This window comes from Erythrolamprus reginae, chromosome 8, assembly GCF_031021105.1.
Source record: "Erythrolamprus reginae isolate rEryReg1 chromosome 8, rEryReg1.hap1, whole genome shotgun sequence".
Classification (NCBI taxonomy): domain Eukaryota; kingdom Metazoa; phylum Chordata; class Lepidosauria; order Squamata; family Dipsadidae; genus Erythrolamprus; species Erythrolamprus reginae.
Genome location: NC_091957.1, coordinates 46017017 through 46030637, shown reverse-complemented (window position 1 = coordinate 46030637; position 13621 = coordinate 46017017). Strand labels below are relative to the sequence as shown.

The window sequence follows — 13621 nt, the reverse complement described above, 5'->3', positions numbered from 1 at the left end:
AATCTTCTGGGAGGAAACAGGGCCGGAAAAGGCGAGGAGAAGCCTCCCTGGGGCCTCTCTAGGAATCTCCTGAAAGGAAACAGGGCCGGAAAAGGCGACGAGAAGCCTCCGTGGGGCCTCTCTAGGAATCTCCTGAAAGGAAACAGGGCCGGAAAAGGTGACGAGAAGCCTCTGTGGGGCCTCTCTAGGAATTTTCTGGGAAGAAACAGGGGCAGAAAAGGCAGGGAGAAGCCTCCGTGGGGCCTCTCTAGAAATCTCCTGGGAGGAAACGGGGCCGGAAAAGGTGAGGAGAAGCCTCTGTGGGGCCTCTCTAGGAATCTCCTTGGAGGAAACAGGGCCTCCTCCCTCCCTATGGTTTCCCCAATCGTATGCATTATTTGCTTTTACATTGATTCCTACGGGAAAAATGGCTTCTTCTTACAAACTTTTCTACTTAAGAAACTGGTCACGGAACGAATTAAGTTCGTGAGTAGAGGTACCGCTGTATTCAGAATTAGGAAGCCTAATGGACCCAAATGATTGATAGCCAGTTACTCCAAGTGTTGTCTCTTGACTGGGATGCCAGCCATCTAGCCATGATCTTCCCATGGATATCATTCCATTCCATTCCTCTTCTCCAAACCATCATCTCCCAATCTACTCCTGCCGAGTGTGCTCTGTCTTCACAGAATGTTCTTTTTTGCTCTTTGCCCAAATATTTTTACCCCATTTCCCTTAAATACACTTTTATCCTTATTCACTTTTGAACCTGAAAATTATTTGCACGGGAAGTTTCTTCTGTATCCATAATACAGACTTCCTGGAAAACTTAAAAAACGTAGGCAATCTCACTATCCATGTAGAGGAAAAGTGTACAAAAGTGTCAAGAGCCGGTGTGGTCCAGTGGTTAGAGTGCAGCACTGCAGAGGCTACTTCAGCTAACTGCTAGCTGTAGTTCACCAGTTCAAATCTCACCACCGACTCAAGGTTGACTCAGCCTTCCATCCTTAAGAGATGGGTAAAATGAGGATCCACATTGTTGGGGGCAATATGCTTATTCTGTAAACCGCTTAGAGAGGGCTGTAAAAGCACTATGAAGTGGTATATAACTCTAAACGCCATTGCTACATTTGTGGATGTTAACCTGGAACCACGGCGAAAACAATGCTATCCAACTTTCCTTCCCTCCCATCTCCTCCTCCTTCCTTTTCTTCCCAAAACCTGTTTGCCTTCTATTTTTATCTCCTGCTAATTTGTTGATCACTAAAATATGTACAGCCTCCTGAATCATAAGCAGCATAAAATAAATGCCAGCTGATGATTATCACAGAGGTGATATTTAGCCAGTTCTGACTGGTTCGGGCGAACTAGTGGCGGCCATTTTGAGCAGTTTGGAAAACCAGCAAATACCACCTCTGGTTGGCTCCGCCCCCACCATTCCCTCTCCTATATTCCCCCTCCTTTTTTACCTCAGCTGAGTCGCGTGGCAGAGTGGATTGCCGCTCTTCAGCTGAGCTAAACAGCAGCTCAGCTCACCAGTCTTAGAGCAGCCTTTGAATTCTGCCACATTTTTAAACCACGTGTGTGAGCCAAACCCATGAGTGGAAAGTTGTGCGTATGCTCACATTTTTGGTGCTGCTGGGCAAACCGTTAAGTAAATTATATGAATCCCACCCCTGCTTAACACAAGCGGAAGAGAGTAATCACCTTTCTGTCCATACTGATTGTTGTGATTCCGTCTGAGGCCCCTCAGGGAACGGCTGATCTTCTGTCAGTTTCCTGCTCAGAGGGGGAGGATGAGGAACAGGAGGTTCAGGCAGACGAGGAGGAGGAATCTCAGGCTGAGGAAGAGGGGGAACAGCCAGAGGCCCCCGAGAGGGAGCTCTCCCCAGCAAGCAGCCTGGATTCCTTAGAGGAAAATGCACAAGCAATAATCGATCTGCGACAGAGAAGAGCAACACAAAGAAGGGACCAATTAGCTAGGTACTTTCAGCACTAAAGAGGCAACAGCTGGGTTTGGGTGTGGTGCTCTCTGGAAAGGCTAAAAGGCAGACCCACCCTTCCTGGCTTGTGGAGTATTATCTTTGGGAGTCCTGGGACCTGGCTGTGATCTTTGGCGTCTTGGAATTCTGGTTTGTGACTTTGACTACTGAAACCTTGGGGAAAAAAGGTGGGGGTCTTATGCTCTACAGTGGTGGGTGTGCCAGCAAGAAGTTTGCTGTATTGTCTGGACATCAGGACTCTGCTGTAAAATCTCCTAGCCTGCCTGTTGGGAAGAACAGGTTTTTCTCTGTGTTTATTTTTCAAGCTATAAAGTACTTTTGCTTTTACCAGCGTGTCTGGCTGTTTTTTCCAGTTGGTGTTGAAGTCTGGGGGAACCCAGACAGAACACTGATGAGTTTCCAGTCACAGAATGTTGAACTAGATGACCGTTGGTCTCATCCTAGAAGCTTCTCCTAATGTTCTGCTCTCCACTTTGACTTAGGGTTTTCTTTTCTTTTTTCAATATATATTTATTAAATTTTTCCATTTTTTTAAAAAAGTACATAATCATATTTACAGATGAATCTACATCATATATACATTCCTATCGACATTGTCTTCTAATTACTTTTAGATTTCTTGATATTTTATTTCGATGTTTCTTTTGAGTTTCTTTTTTTTGTCCATTGGTACCATTTTGTCCAGGTTTCATAATAGTCCGATTCTTTTCGATTATTAAGTTCCATTGTCAATCTGTCCATCTCTGCACAGTCGTATATTTTCTTGATGATCTCATTGTCTTCAGGTATTTGCGTATTTTTCCAGTTCTGTGCAAATACAATCCTTGCAGCTGTTGTAATATGCAAGCTTAGATATTTTGACTTAGGGTTTTCTGACGACTCAGTTGCATTACTGGAAATCCACCCTGAGCCGCCCTGAGTCTCAGGAGAAAGGTGGCATAGAAATCAAATTACTGTATTTTTCAGAGTATAAGATGCACCTTAGCTTTTGGGGAGGAAAATAGGGAAAAGAATCTGTTTACCAGATATGCATCTGGCTAGCGTCGTTAGTCTGGTCAGTTTCATTCAGTACATTATTTTATCCCCTGGTTACGGCTTTAAAAAAACCTTATTTGGAGAGAGTAACGATGAGAGAGTTTGCAAGCCAGTAAGAGCTGGGAACATTGTTGGAACCTGGTTAGGGCTGGAAAGAAACATTTGGAACAAGCTGGAGCAATGAAAAAAAACCTGCAGAGACTTAGGGCTTGGAAAACATTCTTAGCAGAGAGTAAAATGAAAGATCTTGCAAGTTGGTAAGAGCTGGGGACATTGTTAGCACCAGATTAGGCCTGGAAAGAAAGATTTGGAGCAAGTAGAACAATAAAAAAACGTAGAAAGACAGGCTTGGGAAAACATTATTCACAGAGAGTAACAGTGAAAGAGCTTGCAACCGGGTAAGAGCTGAAAACATCACTAGCACCTTGTTAGGGCTGGAAAAAACCCTACTTGGAGCAAGTTACAGTAATGAAAAAACCACTTAGAGCTTGGAAAACATTCTTCACAGACAGTAACAATGAAAGAACCTGCAAGATAAGAGCTAGGAGGGTCGTTAGCACCTAGTTAGGGGGAAAAGCTTCCCCAAAAAGCTACATTCAGAGTATTTATTTATTTATTGGATTTGTATGCCGCCCCTCTCCGGAGACTCGGGGCGGCTAACAGCGACAATAAAACAGTGTACAATAGTAATTTGGTATTAGAAATGATTAAAAATCCATTAATATAAAAACCAAACATACATGCATACATACCATGCATAGAATTGTAAAGGCCTAGGGGGAAAGAGGATCTCAATTCCCCCATGCCTGGCGGCAGAGGTGGGTTTTAAGTTGTTTACGAAAGGCAAGGAGGGTGGGGGCAGTTCTAATCTCTGGGGGGAGTTGGTTCCAGAGGGCCGGGGCCGCCACAGAGAAGGCTCTTCCCCTGGGTCCCGCCAGGCGACATTGCTTAGAGAAGATCCACTATAATATGCACCTAAATTTTCAGCCTCTTTTAGGGATTAAAAAGGTGTGTCCTATACTCCGAAAAATACAGTAATAAATCGATTTAATAAATCCCACATCGGCTCTTCTCTCTCCTCGATGCTCTCTTTTTAGACGTCTCCCCAAGACACCGAATCCAGAATATCAGCCGTTTTGTCTGGAAACAGGCCACAGTGGCCAGCGAACTGTGGGAGAAGCTGACTGCCCGCTGTGTTGACCAGCACCGTCATATTGAGAGGACCCTAGAGCAGCTGCTGGAGATCAAAGCGACCATGGAAGAACTGAGCACCACCCTCAACCAAGCTGAAAGTGTGCAAGAGACCTGGGAACCCATCGGAGACCTCTTCATCGATTCTTTGCCGGAACACATCCAGGCCACCAAGGTAATCTTTGGTCACTCACCCTGGACTTGTCTGAAAGATCTGGAGGGAAGATTATTAGAGCAGGGGTCGGCAACGCACGGCTCTGGAGCCGCATGTGGCTCTTTCAGCCCTGTGCTGCAGCTTCCTGGTAAAAGCAAAATGATGTCAGAAGCTTGGCAGAAACCAAGATGGTATCTATGACAGATTGGCCTAGGTTACTAGTTTAATGGGGAAAAAGGGACTAGGGGAGACATGATAGAAGTGTTCCAATATCTCAGGGATGCCACAAAGAAGAGGGAGTCAAACTGTTTTCCAAAGCACCTGAGAGCAGGACAAGAAGCAATGGGTGGGAATTAATCAAGAAGAGAAGCAACTTAGAACTAAGGAGACATTTCCTGGCAGTGAAAACAATTAATCTGCCCACATTTCAACATCACTCCATGGGCTGCATTGGTTGCTGATTGGTCTCCAGGCACAATTCAAAGTGTTGGTTATGACCTATAAAGCCCTACATGGCTTAGGACCAGACTACCTACGGGACTGTCTTCTGCCTCATGCATCCCAGCAGCTGCTCAGGTCCCACAGAGTCGGCCTTCTCCAGGTCCTGTCGGCCAGACAGTATAGTCTGGTGGGACCTAGTGGAATAGCCTTCTCTGTGGTGGCCCCAGCCCTTTGGAACGAACTCCTTCCGGAGATACGTACCTCCCCCTCCCTCCTGGTCTTTTGCAAAGCTTTGAAGACCTATCACAGCCGGCGAGCATGGGGGCTGTGAGCGGTGGGATTGGCCCCAGCTGTGAGTGACTTGATTGGATGAATGTGGACAAGTATATTGGGATAGATGGGGTTTTTTAGAAATGTTTTAGCTTTGTAGTATTTTTTTTAAATTAGATTTCTATGCATTGTATTGCATTTATTTTGTTGTACGCTGCCCTGAGTTGGTTGAGAAGGGTGGCATAAAAGTCAAATAGGTAGGTAGATAGGTAGGTAGATAGGTAGATAGATAGATAGGTAGATAGACAGACAGACAGACAGACAGACAGACAGACAGACAGATAGATAGATAGATAGATAAAAAGAAAGAAAGAAAGAAAGATAGATAGATAGATTGATAGATAGATAGATAGATAGATAGATAGATAGATAGATAGATAGATAGATAGATAGATAGATAGATAGATAGATATGGAGGGATGGAGGGAGGGGTCGGTGGAGGGATGGGTGGATGGGTGGATAGGTAGATAATCAATCAGTGGAACAGTTTGCCTCCAGAAGTTGTGAATGCTCCAACACTGGAAGTTTTAAAGAAGATGCTTGTCTGAAGTGTTGTAGGGTTTCCTACCTAGGCAGGGGGTTGGACTAGAAGACCTCCAAGGTCCCTTCCAACTTTTGTTGTTGTTATTATTGCTGTTGTTGTTGATTATTTGCTTTCTTTCTGTCTCTGTCTCTTCCCCTCCCCGCTTTGATCTCTCCTGCTTTTTCTCGGGCCGGTGTGGCTCCACAGTTGTTCCAAGAAGAGCTCTCCCCCATGAAAGACGGGGTGAAACTTGTGAATGACCTTGCGCATCAGCTGGCTATCTCCGATGTTCATCTGTCCATGGAGAATTCCCGCGCTCTGGAACAGATCAACACACGTTGGAAACAACTACAGGTGAGACTTCTTGCCCAAGGCTTGGAGCAGCCTGGTGCCTAGTCTTGTCTGTTTTGACCCAGGTCCTCCTTCCCTTCCTGTCTTCCCAAAATATAGACAAGCGGACTTGGAAGCTACCTGCTTCATATGTTTTTATTGATACCCCATTTAAGCTTATCCCTGTGACTGGGCACATTGGGGTTGTGCTGAACTACAACTCCCATCCTCCCTACTGTCAGGATCAGGGAGCTGTAGTTCAGCACAACTTTGCATAGGTGTGGTTTATGGCTTGTGGCTTGTGAATTAGAGTGGCTTGTGGTGGCTGATTATTGTGGAAGGATATCGTAACTGAGTATTGTAACTGAGAATAGTAGATAGAAATTTGTGAGTATTTTGTATAGCAGTGTTTCCCAACCTTGGCAACTTGAAGATATCTGGACTTCAACTCCCAGAATTCCCCAGCCAGCGTTTGCTGGCTGGGGAATTCTGGGAGTCGAAGTCCAAATATCTTCAAGTTGCCAAGGTTGGGAAACACTGTTGTATACAGTGTTCCCTCGATTTTCGCAGGGGATGCATTCCGAGACCGCCCGCGAAAGTCGAATTTCCGTGAAGTAGAGATGCAGAAGTAAATACACCATTTTTGGCTATGGACAGTATCACAAGCCTTCCCTTAACACTTTAAACCCCTAAATTACCATTTCCCATTCCCTTAACAACAATTTACTCACCATTATTACTGGTACTCACCATTGAATAAGACACTTAGTAATCCTGACATTTATAAACATAGTTATTTATTAACAATAATTTTTTTTTGGTTATTTATTTGCAAAAATTATTAGTTTGGCAATGTATGACGTCTCAGGAAAAACCGTTGTATAGAAAAAAACCCGCAAAGTATTTTTTTAATTAATATTTTTTGAAAAACCGTGGTATAGGCTATTCGCGAAGTTCGAAACCGCGAAAATCGAGGGAACACTGTAGTATCTTTTGGAGAGAGATAGCTACAGTGTAAATTGTTAGTGCAGGTTTGCTACCAAAGAAGTAAATATTTTCCTAAAAAACGTGTCTTCAATTATCTTCAAGATTACTGTTCCTGATATCCTGGTCTGAGGCAGGCTGATTGGCTGCTTTGGCTATCTGGGTGGGCTAACTTCTGCAAAATACTACTCCAACACCTACTCTGGGGAGGATTCGGGGGTAGAACAGCCGGTTTTCAAAAGCCTCTAGATGTGCTCAGTCATGAACTGTTTGATCAGACCGAAACTTTTCACACAACTTAGTTTGACGGGTCCATCTTCTGCACAGGTCTCCATCAATGATCGTCTGAAACACCTCCAAGATGCCCACCGGGACTTTGGGCCAGGATCTCAACACTTCCTTTCGAGTAGGTACACAGTACTTTTTTTTTGTAAATGGGGAATTGCTCTCATTTTATATGTGCGTGGCATTTTATATCCTGGTGGCATAAAATGAGAGCAAACCCCACTTCCTTCTAGCACGGATGATATTTTATTTATTTTATATATTTATTTATTGGATTTGTATGCCGCCCCTCTCCGTAGATGGCTAACAACAGTAATAAAAAACATCATATAAATCCAATACTAAAACAACATGGGGGATTTGAGACACCTTTCCCCCAGGCTTATTATAATTTATGTTTGGTATGTATGTGCTGTTTGGTTTTTAATTATGATAGGGTTTTTAGTTTTTTTCATATTAGATGTGTGCCAGTATAATATTGTTTTTATCGTTGTTGTGAGCGGCCCCGAGTTTTCGGAGAGGGGCGGCATACAAATCTAATAAATTATTATTATTATTATTATTATTATTATTATTATTATTATTATTATTATTAACTAAAAAAAACCACCCTTATTGTAAAATCAAACATCCCTACAAACAAACATAACATGCATAAATTGTAAAGGCCTAGGGGGAAAGAATATCTCAGTTCCCCCATGCCTGACGGCAGAGGTGGGTTTTAAGGAGCTTACGAAAGGCAAGGAGGGTGGGGGCAATTCTAATTTCCAGGGGGAGTTGGTTCCAGAAGGCTGGGGCCACCACAGAGAAGGCTTTTATCTAGTAGGGTAAAGAAGGATGTTATCTAGTAGGGTAATGAAACATCTGCAAGAAAACAACCAAGCTCAGAGAGCACCAAGGACCCCACAGTCCTTTTCCTTTTCCTCCTCCTCCTCCTCCTCCTCCTCCTCCTCCTCCTCCTCCTCCTCCTCCCTTTCAATACTGGTAATGTTACCTAGTAAGGTAATGAAACATCTGCAAGAAAATAACGAAGCTCAGAGAACACCAAGGACCCCATAGTCCTCCTCCATCCCCTTCTAGCACTGATGAGGTTACCTAGTAAGGTAATGAAACGTCTCCAAGAAAACAGACAAGCTGTAGTTCAGCCTTGAGCTAACAAACCTTCTCTTGTTTTTCCCTTGCAGCCTCAGTCCAGGTCCCGTGGGAGCGAGCCATTTCTCCCAATAAAGTCCCTTACTACATCAAGTGAGTAGCACTTTATGTCTTACAAAGCTTTCTCTTTTATCCAGACCTTTATTATTCTTAGCAACCTTCAGCCTTGCTATATCCTTTTCTTCAAACCTTCATTCTACACCTTTTTAGAAATCAATATCATGAATTTTGTTTCCCCCTGTACTAATCCGTTATGTTCTCAATGCAGGAGCCCAAGTGTATTTCTGTATTATTTTTATGAGCCTTGGATTCATGTTATTTCTTTCCATCCAAGCGTCCAATATAAGTAATAATAATAATAATAATAATAATAATAATAATAATAATAATAATTTATTAGATTTGTATGCCGCCCCTTTCTGAAGACTCGGGGCGGCTCACAACAATGATAAAAACAATATTATACTGGCACAAATCTACACTCCCATCCTCCCTACTGTCAGGATCATGGTGTTGTAGTTCAGTACACCTTTGCAAAAGGTGTGGCTTATGGCGTGTGGCTTGTGAATTAGAGTGGCTTGTGGTGGCTGGTTATTGTGGAAGGATATCGTGGCTGAAGACTTGTAGCTATTATAACTGAAAATAGTAGATAGAGATTTGTGAGTATTTTGTATAGCAATGTTTCTTAACCTTGGCAACTTGAAGATATCTGGACTTCAATTCCCAGAATTCCCCACTGCTCAAAAAAATAAATAAAGGGAACACTCATATAACACATCCTAAGATCTGAATGAATGAAATATTCCCATTTAATACTTGATTCTGCACAAAGTTGAATGTGCTGATAACATGTGAAATTGATTGTCAATCAATGTTGCTTCCTAAGTGGACAGTTTGATTTCACAGAAGTTTGATTTACTTGGAGTTATATTGTCCTGTTTAAGTGTCCCCCCCTTTTTTTGAGCAGTATTTATTATTATTATTATTATTATTATTATTATTATTATTATTATTATTATCAAAATTCAGTAAGCGAGTTATTATGGGAGATTTTTCTGGACACTCCTTTTTCCCATCCGAGAGGTACTCCAGTTTGTATCTTTGCAACTATGTGATAAATATACTGTATTTTTTGGAGTATAAGACACACTGTATAAGACGCAACCGACTTTTGGTGGAGGAAAATAGGGGGGGGGGATCTGCCTACCAGGTAGTCATCTGGTTAGTGTACTTAGTCTGTTCAGCTTCAACACATCATTTTATCCCCTGGCTAGAGCTGAAAATAAATATTCTTTGGAGGGAGTAGCAATGAAAAAAAGCCTGCAAAGACTTAAGGCTGGAAAAAAAAACTTTGAGTAGCAATGAAAAAATCTTGCAAGCTGGGAAGATTGTTAGCATCTCATTAGGGCTGAAAAAAAACTTTTCCAGAGGGAGTAGTAATTAAAACAAGCCTGCAAAGACTTAGGGATGGGGAAAAATACTTCTACAGAGTAGCAATGAAAAAGTCCTGCAAGCTGCAAAAATCGTTAGCACCTCGTTAGGGCTGAAAAAAACCTTTTCCAGAGGGAGTAGTAATGAAAACAAGCCTGCAAAGACTTAGGGATGGGGGGAAAAACTTCTTCAGAGTAGCAATGAAAAAGTCCTGCAAGCCAGGAAGATCGTTAGCTCCTCGTTAGAGCTGAAAAAACATTTTTAGGAGGGTGTAGCAATGAAAAAAAATCTTACAAGCAGGGAAGATCTTTAGTACCTTGTTAGGGCTGGGGGAACAAAAGCTTTGAAAAGCTACATTTGGAGTATAAGACGCACCCAAATTTTCAGCTTCTTTTAGGGGGAGGAAAGGTACATCTTATACTCTGAAAAATACGGTAATTAAAGTTGCCTTATGAGTTAATTTATTATACTTTTTTCCTAGCCACCAAGCCCAGACAACCTGTTGGGACCATCCAAAGATGATTGAGTTATACCAAACGTTGGGTAAGGAAAATAATAATCCTCGACCTATGCTCCACAATGGAGCCCACTGGGTTAGGGTAGGGTGCCTGGCCTCTCCTCGCCTCAAGGAGATACAATTTCCGTATCTATTTACTATTACTGAACATCCAAAATATACTATTTAATTCTATGTATATATGCCATATGTGTACAGACTTATTATCCACAGGCACACAAAAATATACATTATCTGCTATATAAACTGTATGTGTATGTACAACTCTTCTAAAAGTGTACACATTCAACCTCATTTAGTGCGATAGGATAAACAAACCCAGAGCCGAGAAGGCGGAAAAAAGAAAAAAAATCAAAATTTTTCTACTGGTTCTGTGTATCTGACTGGCTACACATCTGCTAAATTCAGGCTCAATGCAGTAAACTCTAGAACTGTGAAGGTGGACCTATGGCACACCTGCCAGAGGTGGAACGCAGAGCCCTCTCTGTGGGCACATGCGCAGTTTGTTTGTTTGTTTGTTTGTTTGTTTATTGATTTATTGATTGATTGATTGATTGATTGATTGATTGATTGATTGATTGATTGATTGATTGATTGATTGATTGATTGATTGATTGATTTGATTTGATTTGATTTGATTTGATTTGATTTGATTTGATTTGATTTGATTTGATTTGATTTGATTTGATTTGATTTGATTTGTATGCCGCCCCTCTCCGCAGACTCGGGGCGGCTACCAACAGCAATAAAACAGTATATAACAAAATCCAATACTAAAAACAGTTAAAAACCCATTATATAAAAACCAATCATACATACAGACATACCATGCATAAAATTGTAAAGGCCTAGGAGGAAAGAATATCTCAGTTCCCCCATGCCTGGCGGCAGAGGTGGGTTTTAAGCAACTTTCGAAAGGCAAGGAAGGTGGGGGCAATTCTAATCTCTGGGGGGAGTTGGTTCCAGAGGGCCGGGGCCGCCACAGAGAAGGTTCTTCCTCTGGGTCCCGCCAAGCGACATTGTTTGGTTGACAGGACCCGGAGAAGTCCCACTCTGTGGGACCTGACTGGTCACTGGGATTCGTGCAGCAGAAGTTTGCCAGCTGATGTTCTGGTTTTCTGTGCACATGTGGTCAGTTGGTTTTCACAAATGCTGGAGCGCCGGAAAACAGCCTGAAAAAAAGGGCCAAAAATCAGAGCATTTTGGGGGGCATTTTCTGGGCTTTTTCCAGGCCATTTTTGGCCCTCCCAAAATGACCTGAAAACGGTGCAAAAAAATGGCCTAGGAACAGCCAAAAAACCCAGCCAAAATGTCCCCAAAACAGGCATCCATCCACCAGCCAGTTTGTTTTCAGGTTTCTGGTGCTCCAGCACATTTGTTTCTTTGTTTGTTAATTAATTAATTCGATTTATATGCATGCACGTAGGGGCGGCATACAAATCTAATAAATAATAATAATTATTATTATTATTCCAGTTTGGCTACTCGGTGGTGAAAACCGTCACTCCCCAATGTTCTGTCGAGCTCTCTGGTAGACTCCTCCCAAAAATGCACAGATACAATTTCAGACACACACACGTTTGAAAATTCAAAACAATGTTCTTTATACCGAAAAATGCAAATAAACAGAGCACTCTTTTTGTATAGCAAAGAGCACTCATCTCCAAACAAACTGGTAATTTGTACAAGTCCCTTATCAGTTCTGAGATACTTAGCTTGCAGCTGGGAGGCAATTCACAGTCCTTCTTCTTTCACAAAGTGAAACACGCTTTGCTCTGGATTAGTTTCAAAGCGGGGGAAAATCAGCACACAAAGATCAAAGTCAGCAAAGCAGGCACGAAACACAAGGATCAGATAATCCTCCACAATGGCCAAACCCACAGGCTGCTATTTATAGCAGCCTCACTAATTACCACAGCCCCACCCAACCTCAGGTGGCCTCATTTTCTTTGATAACAATCTCTCAGTTGTTGTTGCCTATGCATCGCTCTCCGCATGCGTGGCTGTATCATTAACTCTTGTTCCGAATCCAAGGAGGAGCTAGATAATTGATCTCCTTCTGAGCTGTCTGCCACACACTCCTCCTCCCTGTCACTCACGTCTTCTTGGTCAGAGGAGCCTTCATCATCAGATTCCACCGGGGGGCAAAACAGGCCTGCAGCATGTGGATGTCTCCCCCACATCCACAGTCCTTGGGGCAGGAGCTGGGCCAGAGCTAACCACAACACCCAATAGGTTACAGCTACAATTCCCAGGCAGCATACCTCTGAGAAAACCCAGGAGCTTCAGTCCTAACACGTTTTGGGTGGTCCTAAAAAGGGAAAGGGATTATTCTGGGGAGCAAAGAATCTCCAGTTGTCAAGGGAAAGGATATGAAATTGATACGCTTCTTTCCCTTTTCTCCTTTTCAGCCGACTTAAACAACATCAAGTATTCTGCTTACCGTACGGCCATGAAGCTACGCCGGGTGCAAAAGGCATTGAGATGTAAGCCTTGTCCTTCCTTGGGTCTTTCTTTCTCCGTCCATGCAATTTGTCTCCGGTAGAATTCAGATCTGTCTGCCCCATGAGTTTCATATGTTGTCATTGAAAGAGACGTGTGTGCATGTTTTGCGTCGGATGTGGAATAAGCATATGGACCACAGAGCGGGGTTTTAGGGGTCACTTTATTTATTTAAATCTGGACATGAAGAGGAAGCCAGTGGGGCAGAACTTCCATTCCAAACATCCTTGGGCAACTAAGGGCAAAAGCTCCTTGCCAAGCAAGGGAAGGTCGCCCTTGTTCTGCCAGGCCCTCTGCCTCCCGAAAATTCAAGGGTACAAATTTCAGACACACACACGTTTGAAAATTCAAAACAATGTTCTTTATCCCAAAATTCAAAATAAACTAAGCACTCTTTTTGGATTGCAAAGAGCACTCGTCCCAAAACAACCGGGTAGTCTGTACAATTAGCCTTAAGCAGTCATTAAGTACTTAGCTAGCAGCTGTGAAGAAACTTCACACCCCTTCTTCTTCCAACGAAGTGAGACACACACACACATTGCTCCGCTTTGTTTTCAAAGGCATGAAAAATCAACAAACAAAGTCCAGAAACCAGCAACACAGGATTCCTGACGAACTGCGATCCACAACGGCCAAACCCACATGCTGCTATTTATAGCAGCAGCCCTAATTACTGGAGCCCCTTCCAAACACAGGTGGCCGCTCTTATCTCCTGTAATATGTCGTTACTTGGTCTCTTCTACACATAATTCTGTGCTTGCGTG

At 42.8% G+C, this 13621-nt stretch overlaps 1 protein-coding gene across 1 annotated transcript in view; it reads left to right on the top strand.

Moving 5' to 3' along the window:
- The window catches only part of DRP2 (dystrophin related protein 2), a 60813-nt gene that overhangs the window by 17184 nt on the left and 30008 nt on the right, over positions 1 to 13621 (top strand). Inside the window, exons 5-10 of the mRNA XM_070759847.1 lie at positions 4115 to 4383; positions 5864 to 6010; positions 7298 to 7376; positions 8440 to 8500; positions 10320 to 10381; positions 12767 to 12841. Coding sequence (XP_070615948.1) covers positions 4115 to 4383; positions 5864 to 6010; positions 7298 to 7376; positions 8440 to 8500; positions 10320 to 10381; positions 12767 to 12841 — 693 coding nt within the window. The remainder of the gene's footprint in view (positions 1 to 4114; positions 4384 to 5863; positions 6011 to 7297; positions 7377 to 8439; positions 8501 to 10319; positions 10382 to 12766; positions 12842 to 13621) is intronic.